This window comes from Anarhichas minor, unplaced genomic scaffold (assembly GCF_050575085.1).
Source record: "Anarhichas minor isolate MPS153535 unplaced genomic scaffold, ASM5057508v1 ptg000023l, whole genome shotgun sequence".
NCBI lineage: Eukaryota > Metazoa > Chordata > Actinopteri > Perciformes > Anarhichadidae > Anarhichas > Anarhichas minor.
In genome coordinates this window covers 6140108-6167315 of record NW_027466469.1, presented here as the reverse complement: position 1 = coordinate 6167315, position 27208 = coordinate 6140108, and the positions used below count along the sequence as shown (strand labels likewise).

General features: G+C 42.2%; 1 protein-coding gene across 1 annotated transcript in view; it reads left to right on the top strand.

Annotated features, from left to right (window-relative positions):
• LOC142955456 (copine-9-like) overlaps window positions 1-27208 on the top strand; it is a 158601-nt gene that overhangs the window by 22309 nt on the left and 109084 nt on the right. Inside the window, exons 3-4 of the mRNA XM_076096971.1 lie at window positions 10095-10141; window positions 22990-23093. Of these exons, the coding sequence (XP_075953086.1) occupies window positions 10095-10141; window positions 22990-23093 (151 nt within the window). The remainder of the gene's footprint in view (window positions 1-10094; window positions 10142-22989; window positions 23094-27208) is intronic.

Here is a 27208-nt window from a genome sequence, read left to right as displayed (position 1 = left end):
AACATGAACGTGTTCAATTTCACAGCGATTATGAAATCACTGCATCACACACTGTGAGCCCGAACACGACGAGTGTCTCCCGGAGCATCTGCAGCCCGGGGAAAGAGAAGCTGCGTCCCAGGGGTCAACCGGTACACTTTCAATCAAGTTTGTTTCCAATTAGGGCAGCTAACCACCGGAGGAGGATGATTGACACTTTGAGTGCTGGCCACACGTACAGAGACAGAGTATGGGATACAACAGAGTGACTGTGATTAGTGCTACTCTTTGAGCTGTTAGGACGAGGCTACCAGAGAGAGAGAGAGAGAGAGAGAGAGAGAGAGAGAGAGAGAGAGAGAGAGAGAGAGAGAGAGAGAGAGAGAGAGAGAGAGAGAGAGAGAGAGAGAGAGAGAGAGAGAGAGAGAGAGAGAGAGAGAGAGAGAGAGAGAAGGAAGGCACAGTTGACAAAAGACAAAGGATGACAAAAAATAAATGAATGGCTGTCAAGGAGGATTTCTGCTTGATTAGTGAGATTGAGACGGAGAGAGACGGCGATTTAGTTCTTTGGGTAGACAACGTTCACACGGTTTATCATTTCATTATCCTCATCATGGTTGTCACCACCATCTTTATCATCTTTCAATCTACTGCATAACAAGTAGTGGTGTACGGAGCATTGTAACGGATTCCCCTCACCGTTAGGCAGTCATGTGAATTAATTACACAGTTTAACCATCACAGTGTGAAATAAAGTTTTACTGCCGATCGTTGTCGGTTGATAGTCAGTAAAAATATGCAATCAGGACATCATTCATGCTGTTCACCGATCCCTGATGACGCTACACTGTGAACAACAGATCTGTGTTGAAATTGTTGAAAAGGAGGAAGGTTGCAATTACATTAAGATGCGTTCAGGCTCTGCTCAGTAAAAATGAGTATTGGGCAAAGGTAAATTATAATGTTATCATGATGTGTTCAAATGAAATCTTGTAAAATGTAGTTTTTGGGGAGAAGCTGGAGCTGAAGGAGACATTTTCACACCAATGAAAACAATATTATAGAGATGAATTATGATTTGTTTAACTTCCTAACACTAGCTCTAAACAGCTTTTAATACTCTAATCTTTAAAACTAATAATGACAAGATGTTTTTACCAATACGAATACAGTCTTTTATTTACTAATCTATTGTATTGGATATTTTATGCTGTAATAACAGGTATACATGACTATAACAAAATAAAAGGACAACATTTACAATTTCTGATGGTTTACTCAGACTTCAGAGCGGTTGAAATGATTTTGGGAAAAGAACAGTCTGGAGCCTTGTAGACCAGCTGCTTTAAAAAAAAGAAGAAAAAAAGATCTGTATCTGCCAATATGAGTAATCAATGATCAGTAATTAGTATCAGTGACAAAAAAAAAGCGAGATCAGGGCATCTTTACAAGTTATATTTTCTCCCTTTTTATATTTTGTGCTGATCCGATCTGTGACTCAAATCTATGATACAATCTGAATCATGTTTTTATGATCTATTGCACTCCTAATAAGAAGTGGGTCTTTTAATCTTTTGTTTGCTGTATCTTGGGAACATACCAGCGTTATTGAATATGTGTGAAATGTCATTTCATTTAATTACACTGGATAATACACCTTACATGGACTGCCAATTTGAAACCTTGAGTTTGACATTTTGGCCGTCGCCATCTTGATTTCTTTTTAAGCCAGCGGTGACCATATTTGGATGAGAGGGTGGAGCAAGGGAAGAGCGAGGACCGGCAGGGCCAGGTACAAAAGCTACTGGAAGTCACAAGCTGGTGCTGGCTCGCTAGCTTTGTTAGCAAGGTGCAGCCATAGTTTACGTTAACTGTGATATTATCTGGGATGCTAATTTTGGCCCGTGAAAAACAGCCTTGATTGCAATGTTATTGAGTTACTGGAAAATAAATTACAGCCGAGTGTTTTTTTTTGTCTAACAAGCCAGGTTTGGTGAGCACAGACACAGACACCTGCTAATCAGTGCTAACATATGAATAGAGCAGGGGTCAAGCCCTGACTAATGATCTGGCTGTGCAGGCGTTAAACTGTAGTTCTGTGGTCCCAAAGATCCTTCACTGTAGTGAGCTTGCTCCAATATTATCGGAGCAGTATTTTACATGTTGTGGCTGTTTGTAGTCACAAGCTGTGCTGTGACTGAAATAAAGTCCTCCAAGTCAAACAGTATCTTGCCAGTTCCCTCCAGAACGACACGACCAAGTGTTTCCTGATCTGACGTCTCCATCAGCAGTACGACATCATCTGTCGTTGCACATCACTGTTTAGACATCACTCTGTGTTATGATGGGACGATGATATGGTTGAAGTTTGGTTTACGGACAAATGGTGGTTAAAGCTACTAAATTCAAGGGAGCTTCGCTTTCTTGGTTTCAATAATAACCACATGCTCAAGGTTATGGAATGATCGTGTTCATGTCATGTGGTCAACGTTGACTGCTGGTAGGAAATAGGAAACAGTGTGAAGTTTTGTTGAACCATCCATCCACCCCCACTTCCTCCCTGTGTGAACGTCTCTATAATACTAGTCGGCTGCTCCTGTCAATCTCAAATGAAGCTGAACAGACCGATCATATTGTCTGCATCCTCCCAGCCATATGATTTACATATTATTCTCTTCATTCACTGTAGAGTTGCAGAAAAAGGCATTTCTAAAGCCCTGCCATTGTGTCTTAATTCAACTTTAATGCAATACTCAAAACCAAGTTTCCAGAATCTGCAGCAGAGGTTAGAGTGACCCAACTATGACAACGAGATGCAGAAATACCAGAATCATCCTTTTATACATCATTTATTTTCAATGATCTTTTATTGCACGGCAAAAGACTAACGGAACAAAATGAGGACAACTGTGAATTGAGGCCAGTTAACAAAATAAGAGAACAAGGCTTTGTGAGTGGTTGTGTGTTTTGTTGGTGTGTGTGTGTGACAGAAGATAAATAAAGAATACAAAATAAAATAATATATTTAGAGGAAGAAAACAAAATACATGTATTATTATTAATAACTAGTATTATAATAATAACAAGAAAAAAGATAAATAAATAATGAATTGATAATTCAGAGACATAAGATTGTATGATGCAGTTTTGGAAAGGTCTCGGTTGAACTGAACATTGAATGCGACGTACATAGACATCCAACTACAAAAACAGCTCCTAATATGACTGTTCAAAGTGTGTGTGTGTGTGTGTGTGTGTCATCAGTGGTCCATGCATGCATGTGTTGTTGTTCAGATGTTTTACACTGAGTGTGTACATGTGTAAGTGCTGTCGGGTTGTGTATTCCACAGCGGCTGCTTCCCTGTAGCACAGATGAAGGAGCCTCAGATCTCGGTGTCAAAGCACGCGCACCAAAAGAAAAGGAAATTCTCTTTGAACATTAGTTGCACACTTGCAACCCGACAAAAGCCGTTTGAGCTGGCGCTGCGTTGTGCTCGACACAACAAAAAGCCAAGTCAAAACAAATGTGGTGTGAAGCAGGCACACTGACTTTAAGTGGCCCTCAGGTAAAGGAGCGTTGTGTGTTGTTGGGTATTGTGTAACAGTCTGATTTGCAGAGAGAAAGTGATGAGAGTGATTGTAAAATCAACTTGTAGTTTAGTGAGGGAAGAAGGAAGCAGAGGGTGTCTGGGTCGTCTGGCTAACATAACCGACAACTGCAGTGTGCACACAAGAGAGTTTGCAGCTCCGATGTTGTGTGCATGCTAGTGGACACATGCAGCCACTTTACCCAGTAAGTCTCCAGCACATGTATTAGTTTAGCTGCGAGGTTGTCAGCTGTGGGTCTGTCTGGGAGACTGTCAGGGTTTACGCCAGTGTACTGCAAGTCTGTAACGTGAGCGAGTGTCCGGTAGATAGAGAGAGAGAGAGAGAGAGAGAGCGTGTGTGTGTGATGGTGAGTATGAAGTTAACAGTATACGTTAGAGCTGTGTACGTAGCAGTGCAGTGTGTGAACAGTTAATTTGTGGGTGAATAAATGCTTCAACTCCTCAAGACCCAGGCCACATTTGTGCCCTGTTAAAAATGTTAAATTGTACTTTTGGCCATGCATCTTAAGTCGAGTCAATATTATTTGTATAGCCCAGTATAACAGATTCCAGCCTTTACATCATACACATGTATCTTCTATATACATCCAGCTTATATCCTCTACTATATACTCTGGATTCACACAAGAAAAGGTTCTCCCCTAAAATCTGCTTTAATTGTTTTTAATTACATTATGAAATGGAGATTGATTTGAAGTATCTGCATCCCCATGCAACAGCAGGCTTGGGCAATACGAGGAGTCTATTGTTCGGCCATGATAACTGTCCTCACTTGTCTACGATAACAGAACTCTTAATCAATAATGCAACGCCTCTTATGAGTTTTGCTCTATATTCAGTCTCTCTTTCTCTCCTCTTCTTTTCTCCATCCTTCACCACATTGTTGTGGTGCATAGAGAACAAATATCAACATGCTAGCATGTGTCTGACGCTGTGCGTAGTCACCCATGTACAGTCGCCCGAACTGATGTCTGCTCTCGTTGCAAATGCGCCTATTTGGCAATTCTTTGGTTTCAAACCAAACGGAAAAGAGGAGCCAGAAAACATTTCTATCTGCTTTGTCTTCCTGAACGCATCTGATTTAGTTAACTGCGTGAGTGTCTGGGGCAGGAAGAGATCCTCAGTTACAGGAAAAGCCACTGATTAACACCTGCCACCTCAAACATCCTGAGCAGATGACGTGGCACTTCTAGACAAGAAACAACATCTATTCTAGGGCAAACCTATTGAGATGTGTTTGATGTACCGTCTCATCAGATTTCACAGAAGTGTGGTGTTTTTGTTTGTCCTGCATTCATTTCACATGCAGCTCCACAACAACCTCTCACGCGTACATCTTTGTGATAGAAGCCTAATTATCTAATGTCTGTCTGTAGATCTGGTTCACGGACTCCAGCTCTCTCATCTCGCTCAACAATCAGTCATTATGATAAAACTCCTACGAAGATATAAACCTCAAACGTTCTGATTTTGCAAAATGTTGCTTCATGTGCGGGGGGCGGGTAAATGTCAACTGTGATAAACTGAATATTTATCACGATCGTTTCATAGAGTTTTATGGGATTAAAAACAGTGACAGGCAGAAACCGTGGCTTTCATCAGGATTAAAGATATTTTATAATCTGCTGATTTGTCATTCATGAACTTAATTCCAGAAGCAATTCAATGAAAGATTTTGACAGTTATCTGATTTATCTGCTGCCTCTTAACTCAGATTTATGATTAACATAATTATTACATGTCATTTGAAAGGTGTTATTACCTAAAGGGTACCATCTGTAGACGACGATGTGGGGGATTTTGTATAACTATGTAGTAACTATGTCATGTAATATTTAATATTCAGCTATGAAATGGTATTGAAGTAGTTATTGAAGAATCCGAAAAAAGTCAGCTGCATATTCTGGACGGACTGCAGTAAGGTAGGGACAGTTAGGTAATCAGAGGCACACACAGTCAGTTAGGCCACGCGTCCTTTATTGACCCATCCCCAGAGATTAGCCTTTCTTCCTGTGCTGGACAGAGGTGGGGGACCATGATGGAGGGTAATGATCGTGTCAGAGGGGTCCTGAACTTCAAACCCTTCCTCCCCACCGGGGGGGGGGGTGGGGGGGGCAGAAGCCGCACTCGCTGTGGCCCCGATGCCCCCTCAGCTCTTTGATGTCCCCATGGTTAGAACCCTCCGTCCTGACCCAGGCGTCCGGCCACAACAGGACGGGGTCGATACGTACTGATAATGTCACGCAGCACTCACCAGGTAGATCCACGCCTGTAGGTACCCGACTCGGTTCAGAGCCGGAGTCAATAAATGTTCACACACAAGCGTTGGTATTCTACGAAGTGGGGAGTAAGAACAGGTTGCTAAACGGCTGCTGCAGCTTCCATATTGACTGAAAATGACCATGGCGAGAGATGACATCACCCTTTACTGATTGGTTAGGTCAAAATAACAACCCCTCCCAAACAGGAAGCGGCTCACATGATGACTAAATACTAGATGTGAAGCTAAAAGGCGATTTCTGCCTGATTTTGTTGCTAGCTCTCTGAGAGTTTGCATTGCAATCAGCTTGAACAGCGGCCTTTCATTGGACGTCTATATTCTCTCTCTTTCTTTCAATAGAGGTCACAAACAAACGTTCCCCCGAGAGTGCACTTCATATATCAGACTTATTACAAGCTCAGCACTGTGGCGGGTTCTTATTAAATAAAGTCCAGAATTGTAATAAAACAGTTAAACTGCGTTGTGGTTTGATAACTGATGGAGGACGGGACTCAAAGGCAGCATTGCTGTTGCACATTAGCCAAGTGGGCCGTGCGGCGCCTTTCTCTGAGGAGCGCATCCCATTGGACTGTTCCTGCTCCGAGTGTTGGATGACTTGTGTTTACAGTCTCTGCTGGCTGAGTGCAGTCGGCTTCGGATGTGCCTTCATCTCGGCGGAAATGCCCGTGAGATGAGATTTTTGATTCCAGCTATCAGCTGCTCGCATCCTTTAGGCCGGCAGCACTGACCAGGCAAAGCCCAGCGTGATGGGTTTCTCCTCACATTGATGATCCATCACGCAAATCTTTGCTTTTACACAAAAAAATAAACCCCAAACCACCATTCATTGGCTGCTGCTTTGAAGTTTAACACAGAAATATATAATATTTTCAGAAAGCTCCTCCATGACCCAGTTTCTGCATAAAGATATATGCTGTTAGATTTCTGACCTTTCTGACTTTTTATGTGCAAGTAAACTGCATGTAATTCAACTCAGGAAAAAGCAGAGCAGAATTCTGCCCTTTGGAGTACAAAAGGCATCGCTAGGGCAGTCCAGCTTGCCTCGTTCAATTTGCATATATAAAAGTACAATTATCCACCCCAAGTAACCAAACATACCTCTTTATCAGAGCGCCACCTGCACCGCAGTCCTCGTCAACTCCCACTGCTGTCCCGCGGACGACGTAGACAGTTCTGCATGTCCGCAATATATCACGTCTCCATTTCGTGTCCTTTTCTTTACACCTGCCAGAGAAGAGCTTCACAGGAGGATGTAATGTGTACGGAGCAAATGTCACCCTCGGTTGTGTCCACTCAGTGCCAGAGCAGCCATGGCTGTACCAACTTGCTTAGTCCTGGGCCAGAAATGGGCCAGGACTGGGCCAGAGAGTTCCCTGCGTCATGTATTTATATGTGTTTCTTGTGCTGGAACACTGCTAAGCCACAAAATACAAATGTAAACACAATTTGAGTCCCCACTAACATCTGAGGCTTTTGTCATCAGTGGGAAGAGATGCAATGGCATTGATCCGGTAGGGCTGGGAAATACATCGATATTATATTAATATTGTTATATGAGACTAGATTGTCTCAGATTCTGGATATTGTAATATTGTACTATGACATACGTGTTGTCTTTTCCTGGTTTTAAAGGCATTACAGTAAAGTGATACAATGTTCTGAACTATCTATTATTATATTCACATAACTGGTGATTATTTATCATAACATTTGGTGGAAAGCACCAATGGTCAACCCTGCAATATCATCAGCATATCGAGGCCTTTGGTCAAAAATAATGACCCGGAAGGTCGCGCACATTTTCATCCCATTATTTAACTCTGTCAGTCCAAGCAGCCCCCCAAACCAATCAGCACAGAGTTTGAAAGACAGATCACATAAAAGAGATTTTTTTTAAAAGTGACCATTTTCACTGGCCTCCATGCGGCTTTCTACTTTTCACTAACCCTGTTTTCTGGCGAGTTTGTGGCATTGAACGTGACACAGCAGGAAAAAATACTCCTACTCGTCTACTGGCAACGGGAAAGGAGTCCATCGACTGATTCCACCGTTCCAGAAGCAGCTCCGCTTCACCCGTACGCTGTTAGCAACATATGCTGAGGTTAGCTCAACCAATCCGTCACACTATGGCGAGCGCAAATGAGTTGGAAAACCTCTCGGCCCTGATGAGTTTGCGTGCCTGAATATTACTCCGTGATATTGAGAGGTGGTTCATGCCACGCAGCAACGTATACTCACACAACGGTTCTTATGATATTGCTCCTCATGTCAATCCCCTTACGCTACATGCATACAGTCTCTTCAAAATCATCTTCCGTCTTCACAGGAAACTACTTGGTCAGGTTTAGGCAACAAAATGAAAGGAAAAGATTGGTTCAAATAACTACGGCACTGCGTTACTTAAATAAGATAGTTATGTGACAAAGAAATCAACGCTGATTTCTGCTTTCACATCTGTCTCCTGGGTGAAAGCCCAACTTTTCGTGGGGTATTGACTTTGTGGGATATTTATGAATTCCAGTGCATAACTCTTTGTAGGTGAAGCTTTGAACAGTGTGTCTGACTATCCAGAGAGGGTGAAGTCACGCCTGATGAGCCCCTCACACTACATGTGCCGACATGTAACGTTCACTGACATCATGCATCACTCACACTGTAAATGTTTTAGGAGGGCTGGCCTCCATCAGGTAAAGAACACCCATAGTGCATATATTTATATATTTGTGGTCATTATGGATGCTTGTTCGTGCCATACACATCACAACACCTCCCTCACACGCACGCATGCATGCACGCACGCACGCACACACACACACTTACACAGTCACTCAGCCTGAAGCCTAAATGCTTCACTTTCGCTCTTACCAAATGGAATAAGTTAGCCAACCGTCCCTAAACTCTCAGCCTCTTTCCCTCTGTTTCGGTATTTATTAATTTAGCTTGACCCTGTTTTCCTCTCCTCCCTCCGTTGCTTTTTATTTCTTCTTCGAAGAGGAAAGCAGAGCGAGAGAATGTGGATATGTACGGGTCCCAGTGGCAGCTGGGTCGTCATGGTCGACTGACCTGCCGTCCCGCTGAAGCAGAAACGCGATGCGCTCTCTCCGCAGACTGCCATTACCATGGGGAGGGGGGAGGGGAGGAGGCAAGAGGACAAGAGTGGAGAGTAAGGGACAAATGGGGAGAGGAGGGGAACCGAAGAGGATAGGAGGACTGGAGTGCGGAGGACAGGAGAGAGGAGGAGTAGAGGGAAGAGGGGAAGGGAGAGGAAGAGGAGGGGAAGTGAAGCGGAGAGGAGTAGTAGAGTGTGGAGGACAGGAGAGAGGAGGAGTAGAGGGAAGGGAGAGGAAGAGAGGAGGGGAAGTGAAGCGGAGAGGAGTAGTAGAGTGTGGAGGACAAGAGAGGGAAGAAGGTAAGAGGAAAGGACGAGAGAGGAAGAGAGGAATGGGTAGAGGAGTGGAAGTGAAGAGGAGAAGAGAAGTGGAGAGGAGGAGTTGTCCTTCGTATGACAAATGCTTCCGTCATAAAACACAACCGAAACTAAGCTTAAAATTGTGATATTTCATTAAAAAAATGTATTCTACATGTCTCATTTAAAATTTTGCCCCAAATAAATCTTTTACTCTAAATTCTGCACTGTTCAGCGCAACTAGGAAGCCGTGATTGATTCACCTGAGACCAACAGTCACCTGACAAAGCTGTAGGCTGTTAACACCGAGCAGAGAGGAGAGGAGAGGTTGTATACGTGTGAATAGCTTAATATATATCGCACGTGGGGACGATATATTTTGGTAGTTTGGTATACATTGGTAACACTTGAGGGCACTTGGAAACAAGTGGGATATATAGATTCCATTGTTTGCCAATTTTGGTAAAATAAATTATCAAAGAAATTCAACTTGCGTTTCTTTTGTTTTGTGATTTATGGCATTATAATTATTATTCTTTACTGAAGACATGTGTGAGTTCTCTCTACTTCTAGCCATGACTCTGTTGTTTAGAGGTGAAGAACATTTACATATATTGCAGCGGAAATCAAAGCTACAGAGAGAAAAGTGTGACAGGAGCGAAAAACTCCCGAAACTGCTCGTGGTTCAGAGAGTCAAAGGACAATTTAGTAGCTGTGCTGCACCTGTGATAATCTGCCTTCAGGATGTGTGATTTTGAGATGATTTGCCTTAAAATGTAAAAAGTGCGTTGCTCTGAAACGTATCTTTTGTTTGTCTTCTCAGTGGTGGTGTTGTATGTGCAAGGCCTGGGGACCAAGGAGTGGAGAGAGGTGAGTGGAATGTCTTTTAAATCTTTCACTTCAGATCAACTGCAGTTGGTTACTGACAAAAAGAGACAATGGTCCTGATGAGACGAAGACTTAAATAGCCTTTATTAAAAAAAATATCTTAGCAAAATATTAGAGATTCGCTGATTACAATTTTGTTGTCCGATTCTTTTAAAAGGTTTCAGATTTTCTTTCTAAGAACTGTAAATGACAGCAAGGCTCCACATTCTTTTCACCAGCGCCCTAAGAAATGATGTCAGTGTATACCGCCAACAATTCTAAATGTTATCCTTTTTCTTTGTTGTTCGTACATCTATAGTGGTTATTTGCATGAAAACACACAATTTTTTGTGCTTGGCTTTGGTGGTGAAAAAAGCCACACTGTCCCTTTAGAATGCTTCTAGAGCTTGACTGGCTTTGTATTGGAGAGCAGAAACACTTTTAGTCACTGATGAAATGAAACATGTTGTTAAAATGGCAAAAACAATCTAAGAAAACAAAGGTTAAAAAAATGAACAGCAATCCGCCAAAAAGCATTCTGTCATTCTCAGGATATTGGAGATGAAATAAAATGGCCCATGCTTTCCTCCAGTGAGGTCACAACTAAAAGATTCTAGGCAGGCGTGAAGCGAAATGTCCTGTGACGGTCATACTGATCAGAGAGTTTCATAGCAAACAGAATGTAATAAAAACTAAGCCCCTCTGTGAAGCCTCAGCAGCCAAATATAGGAATTCATAAATTGGAAAAAGCATCGAGTCGCTTTGGGAGGTCGGCCACTGTCGAACACCGAGGCTGTGTAAACATATAGACAAGCTCTTTCTCTTCCTCCTCTCTGCCTCGGTGTCGCTCACTCTCTGTCTTGCAGTAATTTGTGCTTTGTGCTGTCAGAGAAAATCAGTGTCACCTTAGCGGGGATCCAAACACATACACAGATCTCAGTGAGCCTCAATCAGTCTCACAGGGAGAGGAGGCTTTCAGCAGAGCGACATACAGTCACACACACACACACACACACACACACACACACACACTCTCTCTCTAAAGCGGTGGTCCATGTATGGATCACTTTGCAGGTGTATGTCTCTGTGATCACAGCTATCTGACCGGCAGCCTGCACCAAACAAACGGGAACGTCGCGTTGTTTTAAGCATGTGAAAGTGTGACATGGAGCAGCAGAGGAGGAAGAGACGGATAGAGGATGCTTGTATACGTTTTAAGTTATCTGCATCGCATTGTGTGCATTGGTGGGCTGGGTCATGGCTACAACCTCAGCCCGACAATCTACAAGAAGTTCCCAAATCCTTTAAATACAATCGCAGCTAAACAATTAGCTGAGTAATTATCTTTGATTTATTATCCTGTTCTTCTGATCAATCTCTGTATGGCATCACTAACGATACCTGCAGTGGACGAGGATGGACGGCTGCTCAAACTGAGCGTTTGTGCAGATTGATGTTCAGCTTGTTGGCTAAACGTTGTGATAAACTGCTGCTGCTTCCTCCCTTACTTGTGAGGGTTTTACTGCATTTGCTCCGAGCTTTCTCAGCATCTCCTGGAGTAAAATGTAGCCACACTGGATCTATTTCTTCTCTCTGCCATGATGTGAGTCTCACGCTGTACTGAGCCGGAGACAGAGAGAGGAGGTTTGAGACGAGGACATCTAACTCCAGAACTTCTAAAGTACCGATAGCAGAACCGCTAACTCTGGACCTTACCGATACTCTGGGTATTTACTACTGTCTTATCGGTTCCCGTTTAGAACCGGATCCCTAGTCCCACGAGTCCCGGAAGACCTGGAAAACAGTTGACCAACCTTTCCAGTCACTAAAAATACTTGGAAATTGAGAGAAAAAGTATAATGTCCCAGAAAATGTTTTCAACATTCTTCTATTTTCATTTAGCTGAGAGTGAACTAACTGCCCCTGAACGCAACAGACGTGAAACACGTGCGTCTTGTTTACGTGGTTTGCGCCCCTAAGGAGGGCTTTCTCGCTATGTTGCACACTTTGGAACTGAGATACAACTTTCCATCTCGACGTTTTTACGGACACAGCGATACTCTCACACTACAACAAAACCACAGTTAAAGTCATAGAATCAGTGAGGAAAGCGGGTTGGATGGTAGTAACATGCTATGCGTTGACATCCATTGCTACAGAATCTTTTTTATTTGTCACTAATATAGAGATTCCCACCCCTAACCAGCAGCAACAAAACAATTGTTGGGAACGTAGAGGAGCGTGTTTGGGTTATCAGCATCTAAGAAACTAAATTCTTGACATCAATAGAATTATTAATGTCAGTAACAATTATTAATGATTATTAATAATAACGGGGCACCACCCTGCGAACAGGGACCAATAACCAAACAATAAAACTAAGTCTCATAATTAGCGTTCACTCATAATGTCAATAGTCTGAGTACTATTACACATTCAGAGTGAAAGTGAAGGTTTAAGTTCGAGCACAGGCCACTACATCCAGTTATTATTACACACATATGCACAAGTAATCACAGACGACTGCTCTTTAAAATATAACAGAGTTTATTAATTAAATAAAATAATAAATGATCAAATCAAGTAATATCAAAATCAACAAACACTATCATACAATTATATGTCTAATACCTAAAGTCAAATGAATAAAGTGGGGTAAGGATATGTATATAGATATATGTACATGTGTGAGTGTGTGTGTGAGTGTGTGGAAACGAAGGGGGGGGCCTACTCAAACAGTGATGGTACGTAACCTAAAAAGGGGCGTGTGAGCCTACAAGCAAAGATGGCGGAGTCTATTGACCCGCGACAAGATAGCTGAGAGGTGGCTACGTGTAACCACGTGGGACGGCGCACAATGTGGGTTGGGACAATAGATTACGCGACCACGTGTCTGAGAGGTTCACCCAAAATCAGTGAATCTAACTATGTGTGTGCGGGTTAGTAGGAAGAGAGGTAGACAGCGAGAGAGAGAGAGCGAGAGGGAGGAGCTCTGAGCGCGGTGCTCGGCGCTGCAGTGAGAATGTGAGGAACAGCTGATCACTAGTAAACTCTGCAGTCGGATTCTGAACCGACCGGTCACGCTTGTACGGTGATAGTTGCGGTTCTAGATCTCACTCACAGAGCCGATTTAAAGAAGAGAGAATAAAACCAAACAAAATAAAATAATCCCCAAACAAAACACATCTTTATCATTGCGGTGAGATGCGAGTATTGCCCTCTTATCACCCCGGAACTCGGTCGGCGAGACGAGGCTACGCCACCGTGGTTTTGGTCTTTGAAGTGATAAAATCACAACCTCCACATCCACTAGCAGCGACGGATCTAATGTAAACAGTTACAGCAGGAAATACACAATATAACAGGACTCCGTGGTCCGCGATGCTTGCGCCATAACACGTTATAACACGACAGTAACTTAACGTAACAAGATACAGGAATAACAACGACATAACGAATAGGCTAAATTAAGCTAATGCTAAGCTAAGCTAAGCTAGGCCCAGATACCAGTAACTCTTACTTGTAGAAGCTTTGTTCGGTAAGGTACGTTTCCCGTGGTGGGAATCAGTCAGTCCTCGAGAGATGAGGGCTCCCGGTGGCGCGGCCTCGGGGCTGGCTGGCGCAGACTCGGCCTCCTCGCTGCAGAGAGGGGCTTTTTAACTTCGGCTGAGGGACGAGGTTTGGGTCGTCCTTCCCGGAAATCTTCAGTGAGGAAAGATTGTTACCTCCTGCCGGCAGTGTGTACACAAAAAGGGTGGGAGAACGGGGCATAGGAGTTATCCGTTCTCGCACTACAGGATCCAAAACTCAAAATAGAACACAGTCTGTTCGACCAGCGAATGTTACATGTGACCTGATAGGATTTGATGAGGCCGCGGTTCCTCGTGGATCTTCTTGTCCCCTGGACGAGTCCGGAGTGAAGAGGCCTTGTGGACCTCCTGACACCAGCATGTGTCCGGAGTGAAGAGAGCCTTGTGGATCTCCTTACACCAGCGGTGTCTGGACGGAAGAGGAAGAATTCTAGCTGTGCTCAGGCTTATAAACCAGGTGGCACAACCAGTGGGGGGCCCTTTCTTGGCCAATGAGGGACCAGCATCAGGTTTCTGCTGGAGCTGGGGGGTGTGGTCATCCGGCATGAGGTTTCTTGCAGACCCCAGGTCAGGCGTTTTGGTGAAAGGAAGGAACATGGTTGCTCCTTTGTTTGAAAAGCACGTGTGAAGGTCTCAGCCAGCCAGGAGACCAGGGTCAGATCCCAACACAATTCTATGGCCGACATCTTAACATAAAAAATTCAACATCAGGGAAACATTTTCAATCAAATTTGACTGTTTTTAGCACCAAGCATCACTGATGTAAACAGAGTCCGCCTCCTCTCGTCCCACCTCCTGGGCTCTGTCCTGAGATGCCACGATGGAGATGGTCTCTGTAAAGAAGAGGGCACAACAGTCACTGACCTCCCGTTGTTGGGTTAGCACATCAGCACATCAGCCAGGAGCAGGCTGGGTAGTGGAGTAGCCTTCGGTCTTAGCTGGGTTAGCGCAGCTTCCATCTCGGCTCTCCTTCCTCTCCTCCTGGGCAGTCAGCTCCACTTCAGTGGTGTTTGGTCCGGCAGGTCTAACTGGGTGGTCGCCTCGGGCGGTAATGGTCTCCACAAATGAATCCAATCGCCACGCTTCCTTCTCCGATGTTGATGGGTGTACTCTGTCGTATCCCATAAGTGCTCCAGTTAAAAAGACGAAAAAGACCACAAATTAAGACAAAAGTTCAGGATGTGCTGCCGTTGACATCCCAAACCGGCCCGGTTACCATGATTGGTTCAGTTGCTGAAGTTGACGTGCTTGCTAGCTTGTTTTACCTACATCTGTAGATGTGTTTACATAATTCTATGATCATTCATGATCATTTCTAAGCATGTAAGGAATTATTTCATAGAGAAGTTATAGCGATGGACTGCACATCTTTTAAATCACACTTTCATAGTCATCACAGGAAAAGAATGACCTCCAGAGTGAGAACCCTGTTGTGTTTTTTGTTTTGGTGTTACTGTTATTCTTTATGTCACTTATGACAACCAAAGGTTAATATTTCTTTAAAGATTAACAAGTGATGACTTAGAAAGCAATTACCTTTCTCTAGTAAGAACTCTTTATTTTCTTTCATTCTACGTAAGTTTTGTTGTTCTTTTAATCAAATTTTCAGGTATTATTCCTTTTAGCTCTCTTTTAGACTGGTTCTCGGGGTTAACATTTTTCAGCTTGACTGATTGACTGGAAGAAGTTTCTGTTGTGCCCATATAGGCAATATACCTTTTTCTAAACTTCAGAGCGAGTTGCTGGGAAAGATTTAAGGTTGCTTGGAGCGATAGAGCAGTAATCCTTTCACAGATTTAGAAACTGCGCAGGATAAACTGTCAAGCCTCCATCTAAGCAGAGACATCACAGTTGGAAAATATCATAAAACGCCTCTTGCCTCTGTGAGAAGATAAAAGTTTATCTGGGAGCATCCTAAACTTTATTTTTCCTCGCCACCTCTGCATCTCAGCAGCGGGCCAGATCTTTTCTCCTCTTGCAGGGGAATGTCCGGGGCCTTTAGCTGTCGATTACATCGGCAGCAGCACCACGTGGTTCTGCTGTGAATGTATTTCCCACTGCCTTTTTATTTGCAGAGTAGTCTTTGGGCCTGAGTTTGACCGTTTGGAGTGTGGCCATAGTTGGAGATCTTCCATATGGTTCCAGGTCCCACTCAGCTGCCCACTTCCTCCTCTTACCGTCTCCTTGGACGCTAGCGTAGCTGCCTATCAACGAGCGAAAGGAAACAAGCATCTCCCCCGTGCCACACATATTGTCACCAGCTTGTAGTGCGTGGGCCTGTTGAATACATTGGCAGATTTAGCTCGAGGCACTTTTTGATGCAATTAGCAGAAATCTAATTCTCACACTAACGCGGAGAAGATTTTTTGTCTTTACAATTCTGCCAAAAAACAAAAACTCTTGTGGGTGACAGAGAAGGAACTGCACATAAAACGTCCTAAACAAAAGGAGAAGCTAATTAAAAGATACTTCTTGTCAGATTGTGTGTGTGTGTGTGTGTGTGTGTGTGTGTGTGTGTGTGTGTGTGTGTGTGTGTGTGTGTGTGTGTGTGTGTGTGAAAGAGACAGGGAGACGGCACATATTCCGTTTTATGAAATCTCCTACTGTACCTCTCATCTCTGTCAGTGTTGGGCTTGTTATCCAAAACACTGAATATAACACTCCTTTCTCTTTGCTCATTTCCGAAATAATTCGGCTTATTAGCTCGCGGGAGCAATTCTTTCTTAGAAATACCTCCGAAAAATAGGCCATGTCAAACTTTTCTCTCTCTAAAAAGCAGGATCAGTCAGTATCTTGTCCTGTGAATGACCAAGAAGGTGTGCTGTGTTGATGTTTACGGGACATCTCTTCATGTCATTAGATAATAAACTCAGAGAATCTCTAACTTTGTGGCATTTTTATGTCTTTATCCCGTAGAGGTGGTTTGTTTTTAGTGCGTATTCACTGATTATAAGGAAACAAAATCAAGGGATGGAAGTACAATGTCAAATTGGTTGTAGATGTATAATTATGGAAATAGTACATGTTTTGGGGGAAAAGTGCCGAACTGGCCAGAGGCATATCCAAACTTATCAGCTGCTTTGGGCCACCAGGTATAGTAAGAACACCAACAGAAATGAGAAAACTAACACTGCCAGCCTAACCTGTTCCCCCAGGAGGCACACGAAGCCACGCTAACCTACTTTTCTCAACTTTTGTTTTGTGGGGGAATAACAATAAGGATCCTATCCCCCATTTCAACTGACATTTTCTGTCCACATTGTGGGTGTTACATGCGTTTCTGGGACAATCTCCCTGTCCCCCCTGTCCGTCTGTGTCTACTATCTCCTCCATTTTGGAGACGCTTCATTACAGATACAACAGACTGAAATGGAGAGAAATGCTGCCTTCGATGCCAGGCGTCACACTACCGTGCTGCTGGGAGACGTGCGCACACACACATACAGAATTAAATGGACTGCCGTGCGCCGGAACCCCTCTAACCCCCCAAGCTTCGCTTTGCTCATCAGCCACAGCGAGAAAGGTTCCTCTGAAATCAGTAGATGCTCCTCTACTTCTTTGTTGCGTCATGCGTTTGATTGAACGTGATGCAACTCTGCAGCGTGCAAGGACAATAGTCCACCGGCACTCATTATTTTTGTTCATTACTTTGCAGCAACGTGGTGTTCGTTGCTCATCGTGTGATCCAGGTACTTACATTCAATTTAATTCAGAATACTTTATTCGGCCCTCAAGGGGCAATTCAAGGCAGGTGAGCGTGCAGACAAAAGTTTTAAAAGACATAAACAAGGAATAGTACTAGGGGTGAGAAAAAAAATCGACACAGCAAAGTATGTGATATTTTATTTTGCGTATGGAGCTAGCTGCAGCTATAATCTATGTTGGTTAATTGTGAAGCAAACCCAGCTCAGATTTACTTGTTGTTATTACTAGGTCCTTGTCACAGCAGCCATTTTGACATGTCATTGCAGGATAAACACAAGTGTTATTAATAACATTAATTATGGCCCTGTTCCATTTAGGTGAGCCAGGGCATTGTAACAGAGTTACATGAAAAGAGCAGCAGATACATAAACATCACGTCCATGTGGAGCGATGAGGAGACTTTATCCTTCCTCAAATGAATATGAAATAAACGGTGGTACAATAACAGTGGTTTTTTAAAACTACAGACTACTATATAACTATAACACTATTTACTACAGCTGCCTTCTGCTTGAATTTTCAGAGCTGGGGAAGAAGGTTTCTTTGCTTCGTGTTTGTGAACTCTGTGGTAGCACATTAGGTAGATATTTAAGTGGTTGTCAGGGCGAAGTTCGGAGAGGACCCAACTGTCCAAAACCAGGCAGGCAGGATGAATTGAATTCAGGGTGAGGTTTAATAACAAAAGCTGCTTCCAAAAAGCTCGACATTCAATCTCCAAGGCAGAAAACACCCCAAAGCAGGAAGTAAAACAAAACGAGGCAAGATGAGAGGACTTTCCAACCAATACAGGAAACAAACTGGGATCATGACAATGGTGCAGTTGTCTTACCTTTACCAGTGAGATGGCATGTGTGACGCGTCTTAATATTTTTAGACATGGTCATGTTACTCTTACACCCAAATGAACACAATCATCATGCACAGTTTCAATATCACATCACGAAACAAGTTTTTCAGCACAACAGCCACACACATACACACACATATACACACACCTACACGCACACATACACACACACACACGTACATGTATGTATGCGCTGTATAAACTGTACTTCACAGGTATATGTATTATATTTATTCTTCTTTGCTCCAGTTGAAATTGGTTATACATTTTGTTCTTTGATGAAACAGAAATGCCTTTATTGCTTTCAACCAATATCATGAGTGCGAGACCTTTCATTTTTTGCTTATGGATTTCAGTTATTGTCTCTCATGATTTCCCCGCTCTCTGATTTTTCTCTCTGTCTCAAAGAAACAAAAACAGTGAGAGCTTTTCGGAACCACTTTGTGAAAGAAGTACTCCTTGCAGGTACTTTTTTTTGTGCTATTATTTACTGGCAGCAGGCATCCAAGAGGCTAAATAATCCGTTGGGAACACGACGAGCCTCTCTGTGAGGGCTCCTCCACTGTGAAGTCAGGGAGAACGGTTAACAGGTGAATGTGAAACAAAGGGCTCTGTGGGACTGCAGGTGTGACTGCTGGGATGTTTTGGCAGCTGTCAACGGAGCAGCAGTGGCAGGAAGTCTTTAAGTTTCTGTCCACGACAGCAAACCGGCGCTCCACCTCGACCCAAAACTGCTACACTGTACAGGGGAGGAGGCTTTCTCTCTGTGTCTGCACTGTACAGTGCAGAACAATCCTGCACTTGCAATCCTTATGACTGAACAATCCTTTGTCCAGTTGACATTAGATGTTTTTATCAACATGATGAGAATAAAGGACCTGGCAAGTTTTAAAATGCAAGTTTTGGGAGAAGTTGTTTTGGGAAAGTTTGGGAAAGGTCATGGTTTGGTTTAATGCACAAAAGGTCTGAAGTGAGTTCACTCATTTACGTTGATAACATTTAATTGAAGCCATAATCTTATCTTAACCTTAACTAAAGTGCTTTCGTTGCCAAAACCCAATAATCAGAGATGGGCAAAAATACATCAAAATGTATTTTGATACAAAATACAAAATACCCCTCAAATAAATGTATCAAAATAAAATACAAAATACTGGTGCCAGAAAATGTAACAAAATACAATACATGTATTTTGTATTTAAAATGTAGGAAATACTTTTTTCTGGATTTTCCGTTTTCTCACAATTTGGTATAGCAGAGCATTCAGAAATGGGCTATATAATGTACACAAAGCTCTGGTGAAGCCCACAAAAAGGAAGAACAGTCACAGACATGTTGTCCACCTGGCCAACTGTAGAATGTATGAAATAATAAAACTAAGAATACTTTCATAATATGCCTTTTAAATAAAATAAATTGGATATTTAATGTTTTTTTAGTTTTTTTTAACAAATGAACATCTACTGTCATAGCCTGGCTAACTGTGAACTATATTATCTGCCAGTAATTGATATGGCATTATGACATTCACATTGAGAAGATACAGCATAACTTGTAATACAGTGCAAGATTAGATGGTCAGACGTCTCTTGATAAGGTTATCATGAACATACAAGCTCCCAATCTCCCTCTTCCTATAGCTAGCTACTAACTGATAAATTAACTTGCTAAACACTGGCTATGCACTAGCCTAGACACCATGCTAGCGTCATTAGCATGTTAGCATCGATCGCTAGCTTGATATTATAACCATCACCATGTATATACAATAGGCTATGTAGCCAGACCCAGACATCAAGCTAGTTGACATCTGTCACACTCAGATAAAATATTTACCTTGACAGACAATCCATTGAACTGGAAGATCTGAAGACTGAACTCGTGAACTGTTTTTTGATTCGTGCACAGTATTTTGAGTATTTTAAATACAAAATTACTCCACTCTAAAGTATTTTGTTACAAATTCCATTAGATTTTTATCGGCCCTATCAAATACAAATTACAAAATACTCAAAAGTAATTGAAATATGTATTTCAAATACAAGTAATAGAAATACTGCCCATCTCTGCCAATAACCACACACAGAACTCAGCTATGTAACAAGAGAAAGGGTTGATAAAGACACAAAACACTGGCAGTGGAAAGGAAAGGTAAGGTCTGTCTCAGGCTACATCCACACTAATATGTTTTTGTTCAAAACAAAAACGATCTCCATCCACACGGATGGCATCGAAAAGCATTGTTTGCGAAATGTCTGTACCAGCAAGCCTGAAAACCAATATCACGTGACTATTCACGTACACTGGGGCCATCTTTGTCATTGCTACCCATTCTCTTGCCTCCACTCTGGTGTAAACAGGAAGTAGATTGGTTGCTAGTTACAGAAATTACAACAGAGTATTATAGTCTTTAATAATGAAAGGTAGTCCTTGATACTAAGATCTTCCTCTATAAACTCAAGCAGACTTAGTTACAAGGCTGCAGGTTTTGCTCTATCGCTCTCTAACACACACATCAAATGTACTTTAAAAGGAACACATACAAATCAAAGTTTATAGATTATGGGTCCATAAATGTGGTCAACACACGTCTCTCACTCGTTTCCTTAGTTTTGTTGTTCTCACTCGTAGCTCTGCTGGTGGCTGAAGTCTCTGTCGTACTGGAGAACATTATGCTTTTGTTCCTTTACATTTTATCTTCGGACTTCACAATAGTTGTGCAGAACAAAATTAGCATTAATAACAAAAGGAAAGTCGTCCGTTTAGTGTCCGTCGCCCTCCTCAAAGGAGCAAACTGTGACTTCAGATGCTCCGTAGGGCTGATACACGTAGCTGGACACGTAGCTCGCTAATCGCTCCAATAACAGCTGCTTGCTCCGCATGTCGGCAGTAGTAGAGTTATAAAATGCAGAATTTAACTGGACAACAGCTGCTGATATAGACAACAAGCTCAACAACGGCTGTAATCAGTTCACCTTGTTGAGTTAACCTGGTAGTCGATCGATAATCAAGGCTGCTTGTTGTCTTCTGGAAAAGGCTCACGTGATAGTGATAGGGGCGTTTCCAATCTAATTAGGTTCCGCCTGTCCACACTACAAGGTAAAACCCTAGTGTTGACGCTTTGTGTAAGCGTAGCAAAAGATATGCGTTTTAAAATCGAAACGTAGTAGTGTGGACATGGCCTCAGTTGCTCTAGTATCACCATCAAGCCTGATAGTCTATGCTGATTGACTAGCATTCTGTATGGCCAATCAGATAATGACCACTGTTCGCCAGTGCCATCACACTGGGATGTAGTGCAAATCATAGATAATCCCATTGACTGGATTTGGTCTTCACATAGATGTGATCATTTGGAACTGTATAAAACATAGCTTCAATCAGACCATTTTAATTGTGATTTTGAACTCACTTGTTGTCTTGTAATGCACAACAAAAACACATGTAATCATGGACACGCCATGATTAAAACATGATGCTTAATACATTTTTAAATCTAAGACTTTTACTTTTTGATGACATCAATTGACAACATGACTTTGCCTCTTGTTACAATCGAAACTCAAACCTTCAGTAGCCGCTGACGTTAAGACCTCTGACCGAAATCCACCCAAAGAGATGAAAAGGCTGTGATGGAGAAGATTCTCTTGTGACTGACAGAGGGGAGCAGAAAACAGAGGTGGCGGTGGGGGTTATAGGAACCTGTCAGATCGATAGCTCATCACTGTCACCTGCCAGAGAGCGAGGATTGTCTTGTGAGTGTGTGATTGTACAGCCATCAACAGGAGAATCACTGATGTGAAGATGCTTTTCGTGTTCATCACAGTGTTACAGGATACATTAGGAAATGATTGTCCTATTGTCAGGATGCTAGCAATATAGAATATATTATATATATTTTTCATGCACTGCTCAATGTTGAGATTTTGGGCTGTTCTGCTTCCATAACATGTCTTCTTTCAGACTAGTGGAAAGAAAACATCCAAAATAATTCACCGAAAGTCACCATTAGATAATGCTGCATTTGCATATTTAAACACAGCATTTCAGAAAACTTGTAATACAAAAATCGATTGTCTTAATGTGAGTAATCAACTGGGAAGTTTCATGGTGATATCTATTAGTTACATTTCTTTAGCCATGGGTGAATTCAGTTTAAAATACTTTTTTGGTCCCTCGAGGGGCAGTTTGTTCCCTAAACAGGTTTTACAGGCGCACTCATTGTTTATCTTTTAACTTAAGAGACACGAACCTTTGTATGAGGATATGTTGAACAGTTTCATAGTCCAGAAGTAGTAACTTATAAGTTGAGCTTTATTTATTCAGGAAGTTGCATTAAGATCAGGGTCTCTTTTACGGACCCATTACACATGCACAGTGTCAGACTTCTGACACACACACACAAATGATTACAAATGTTGGCAAGTAGAACTCTAAAGTCTCTCAGAGAAATTAATTTGTTTTGTACTTTGTCCCAGTAAATCTAAATTGATTATGTAAATAGATCTCCCTGCCTTTGATAGCCTTTATGGAGCTTTCAAAACCAAAGAAATCCAAGTCATTTACATTTACAGCAACAACAAAAAAAAGAGAATTAATGTAACTGGGTCATTTTTATCCAAGTAAGTTTGAGCAGGAACTTAATCAGGTTAGGACTTCTCTTTAGTGTGTCACTTTCTCTACAATGTTTTCTCTTGTCTTTCCACCAGTTCGGTCGGACAGAAGTGATCGATAACACGCTGAACCCCGACTTCGTCAGGAAGTTTGTCCTCGATTTCTTCTTTGAAGAGAAGCAGAACCTTCGCTTTGATGTGTAAGTGGAAACATCACCGCCTTTTCCCTCTACAGCACCGCTGTCTGTCTCCTTTGTTATACCAGGGAATGACTTCAATCAAGCCTCCTCTTATTTGGGCCTGCTGACTCATACCCACTAGGTCTGGAAGCCTCCAGTCAAAGCTGATTATCATGAAAAGCTGTTTGACTGTTCATGAAAATGTTAGATAGTAAATGAGCAATAGCAAACACTATGTTACAAATGTCTTTATCTCTTTGGGTTTCCATTGGAGAAAACAGAAAATATAGTCAATATTGTAAAACTATTCCTTAAAAATCATAAAAACCTTTCATCTTTTCACATTGCCACTGTAAAATAACAGCCTTCAGCTATGTACTTTTTGCAGATTTTTTCTCACATGGACATTCTAGTACCATGCATCTTTCCTATGGTGGATGGGTTGACCACGACTAAAATAACAATAATTATTTACACTTCAGCAGTGGTTCAGAAATCTGAATTCTGCCTCCAGACCACGGTTGCTTCTTGAAAACTAAAACTGAAACCAAAAAGATAATTGTGTGGAGTATTTATCAAATACTGTGAAGCCAACGGAGATGGAGACTTGCTGGAGCAGTCGGGGTTTAATCACCTTGCTCAAGGGCAGTGTGGTAATGATGGAGGAGCAAGCTGTGCTCCTTTATTTCCCCGACCTGATTTTCACCCACAAAAGATTTAGACACTGGATTTGACCCAAAACGATTAATTTAAGAAGATGCTGACTTTAGCAGGGCTAACCACACACCACACCATTGGAAAAGGAACGCCTCCCACAAGTGACGAGAAAGGATTTACAAAGAGGGTGTGGCTTACTATAAGGGGCAGGGCTAACCACCCATCACACCATTGAAACAGGAAGTCTCTGCTGAGTGCAATGACGCCTCCCACAAGAGTGCAAGACAAACGCTTGGGTCTGGTACGGGAATCCTTCAAGTGATCAGGCTTTTTTGTTATAGGCCACTCCCACTTGCCAGACCCCCTTTTTGCCAATTAGCATGAACTACACCCACACTTGACCTCCATGCCAAATGTCATCCTCCTGGAGCTAAACGGTGGCCACAAAAGCAGTGGGAAAGTTTTTGTCAATTTACCGACAGAGTAGTAAATCATCATCCTGTTTAATAGGCTACATACATTTATTGACGGATGACATTTCTATTTTTAAAGGTGGAGGGAGACCAAAGTTTTAGGAAAGATGCATGGTACTAGAATGTCCATGTGAGAAAAAATCTGCAAAAAGTACATAGCTGAAGGCTGTTATTTTACAGTGGCAATGTGAAAAGATGAAGGTTTTTATGATTTTTAAGGAATAGTTTTACAATATTGACTATATTTTCTGTTTTCTCCAATGGAAACCCAAAGAGATAAAGACATTTGTAACATAGTGTTTGCTATTGCTCATTTACTATTTAATCCTCTTTTACCGAGAGAAGAGAGACAGAGAGGAGGAGAAAGTCAACATCATACCGATCAATCTGTTGAGAGGGGAAAAGCAACAAACACTGTAGGAGGGTAACTCCTGCTGTTCTGCTGCTGCTTTTGTAGGTTTGTAAGTTCTCAACCAGAAAACATTGGAGAGAAAGTGACACACTAAAGAGAAGTCCTAACCTGATTAAGTTCCTGCTCAAACTTACTTGGATAAAAATGACCCAGTTACATTAATTCTCTTTTACCGATTTGAAATGTCTTGCTGACACAGTGCATTCATGAAAACACAGTTTTCTACATCAGTAACTCTTAATGTGAAGTCACTAACAGAGGAGGCAGACAGGAAGGGAAAACTTAAACTTTTGCCTCCTCCATTCTTCCATAGAGGGGATGGAAGCCCCTACAGGGGGTTCAGAGGAGAGACCCAGCATGGGGTCAGTTACTGGAAGAGGCCATAGAGCCTCCGATTGATCAGAGCTGCTCTTCACCTCTCCGAGCACCAGTGTATGGTCAATAACTGTACACATCAACAACACTCGGCGACGGCATTGATCTGGCCAATCCAGATCCTCAGCCAATAACAAGAGAAGCTGCAGTCTGAATTAATGTGTTTGTTTGAACTTCAATTGTTGATGAGTGATTGACACAGATGGTGGTGGTTAAATCGAAGGATCCACCGTACAGGACTTATATATAAAAAAATAAAGAAGATTGGTCACAAAGCTGGTTGGCCTGTTCCTCCCGTTATTTCCTTCTTCCAAAACAGTTGTTTTCGGAAGATCGGAGCGAATGCCAGGAGTTGTGTTTTCATTAACCCTTGACATGCAATATCTTGGGGTGTTCCATCTTTAATCCTGGCTAATCCCCAACTCTGACTGCTTAAAGTTAAGATAAAATAAAGTTTATTGCGTTTGGGGGGGATTTTTATTTAGCAGCAGCGCTAATCGTCTTCTACAATCAAGCCTCCTCTTATTTTGGCCTGACAATGATTCATACTATGAGTAAAAAGATTTCAAAAGTCAAGTAAAAAAGGTCAAGTGAGATAGGCTATTGAATTCCTGTATTTACCGTAAGTTAAAGATTGTCAATTGGTACTCTCGCCTCTGTAATACTGATCATATGCCCTGCTGCTTTAGAGACTTAAGGATAACCAAATCAAATAGTGAGTTGTCACAAGAAATGTGCACATTTTAGGAATGTTTGTTTTCTATGAGAAATTTTACAATTATATATATAATGTATTTAGCAAAAAATCCCATTAATAACAAATTAGACTCCATGAAGTTTGCTTTGTTTGATTTATTGATTTGCTATAAATGAAAGTTGAACCGGGAGGATTTGACTCCTGAAAATGACTTGATGAGATCAGCAAGAGACGGGACAGACGATTGGACAGTGATGTCACAGCGTGGAGGGAATCTTTGAGTATAGACACCAGACAACAAACAAGTTTAAATGTCGCCTGCATTAATCAGTGACAGCCGACACAATCTCGTTGTCATTTGAACTGCCGACAGCGACGGTTAGAGCCAGCTACAAGTGAGAAGTTGCTCGCTGAATGGTTTGTACTCTTAGCGAGAAAGGGACAGAAACCGACGTCTGGGTTTGTAAATCGATGTATTTGCCATCTTGGATGTGAGAATTTCAGAGTCACTCATACCTGTGCGCCCAAAAAATGATTTATCTTTCACACAATTTAGTTTACACTCGCATGTGCAGTGAAATGCTCACTCTGTAGCCTGCGGTGAAGGAGAGCAGCGCTGAGGTGGACAAAACACTGCAGAGTTCAGTAAAGCCAGGATCAGACTCTGTGACCCATTGAAGACATGCCAGGAGCCCGAGGACGTCTCCCCATGGAACCATATACTCACCTTCCTTTTAGACAAGACAGAGAGTATTGAGTGGTGACTGGACTCAACCACACATTTTTGGTTTTGGGTGTTTTTATTGGATTTGTTGACAATAAGAAAAAGATATAATACTGCCAGCCTCATTGTTTAATGGAATAATAATGAGTTAGCCTGGTCATTTTAAACAGACAGACACCGACCAAACAACCACATTACTGCTGAGTCCTGCCTGTTTAAGCAGGTACGACAATCATCTGTTGCAAATTAACCAATGATGTGTGAGATTTCTGGACCCCCATCACGAGGGTAGAAATGTTCACATCAACAGAATTGTGCTGTCAATTCACTTATCTGATAAATACAGTATTCTCCTGCAGTGCTTGTAAACCTTCCATCATTTATACACGCGAGAGACTCCATTGCAAATTGATTCACTGAGTGGATTTGCTGGCAGGGAGAAAGTAAATCTGCACAACTTTTTAATTTTTGTCAAGTTAAACTTTGGTGAACTTTGACATGCAAATTCATTAGCCCGCTAGCTACAGTAGTTATCCAACGACCCTGCGTGTAGTTCCACCAAGTCACCAAGCCTCACTTTCTGGTGTGGGCCTTTAGACTCTCAGAGTGATATTAGAAATTCGAGATGTCACGAGAATCAATACATTGGTAACAAGTCAATGCCAAAGTGCTGAAAAGGTGATGGAACTTGTTTTTCTGCAGTAGGTAACGCAGGGTTCAGGGCTTGAGACTAAAACCTAGTTTATACTCACTGTAGTGAAGCCGGTGTGAGGCACACGCACAAGAAAATTACGTAAT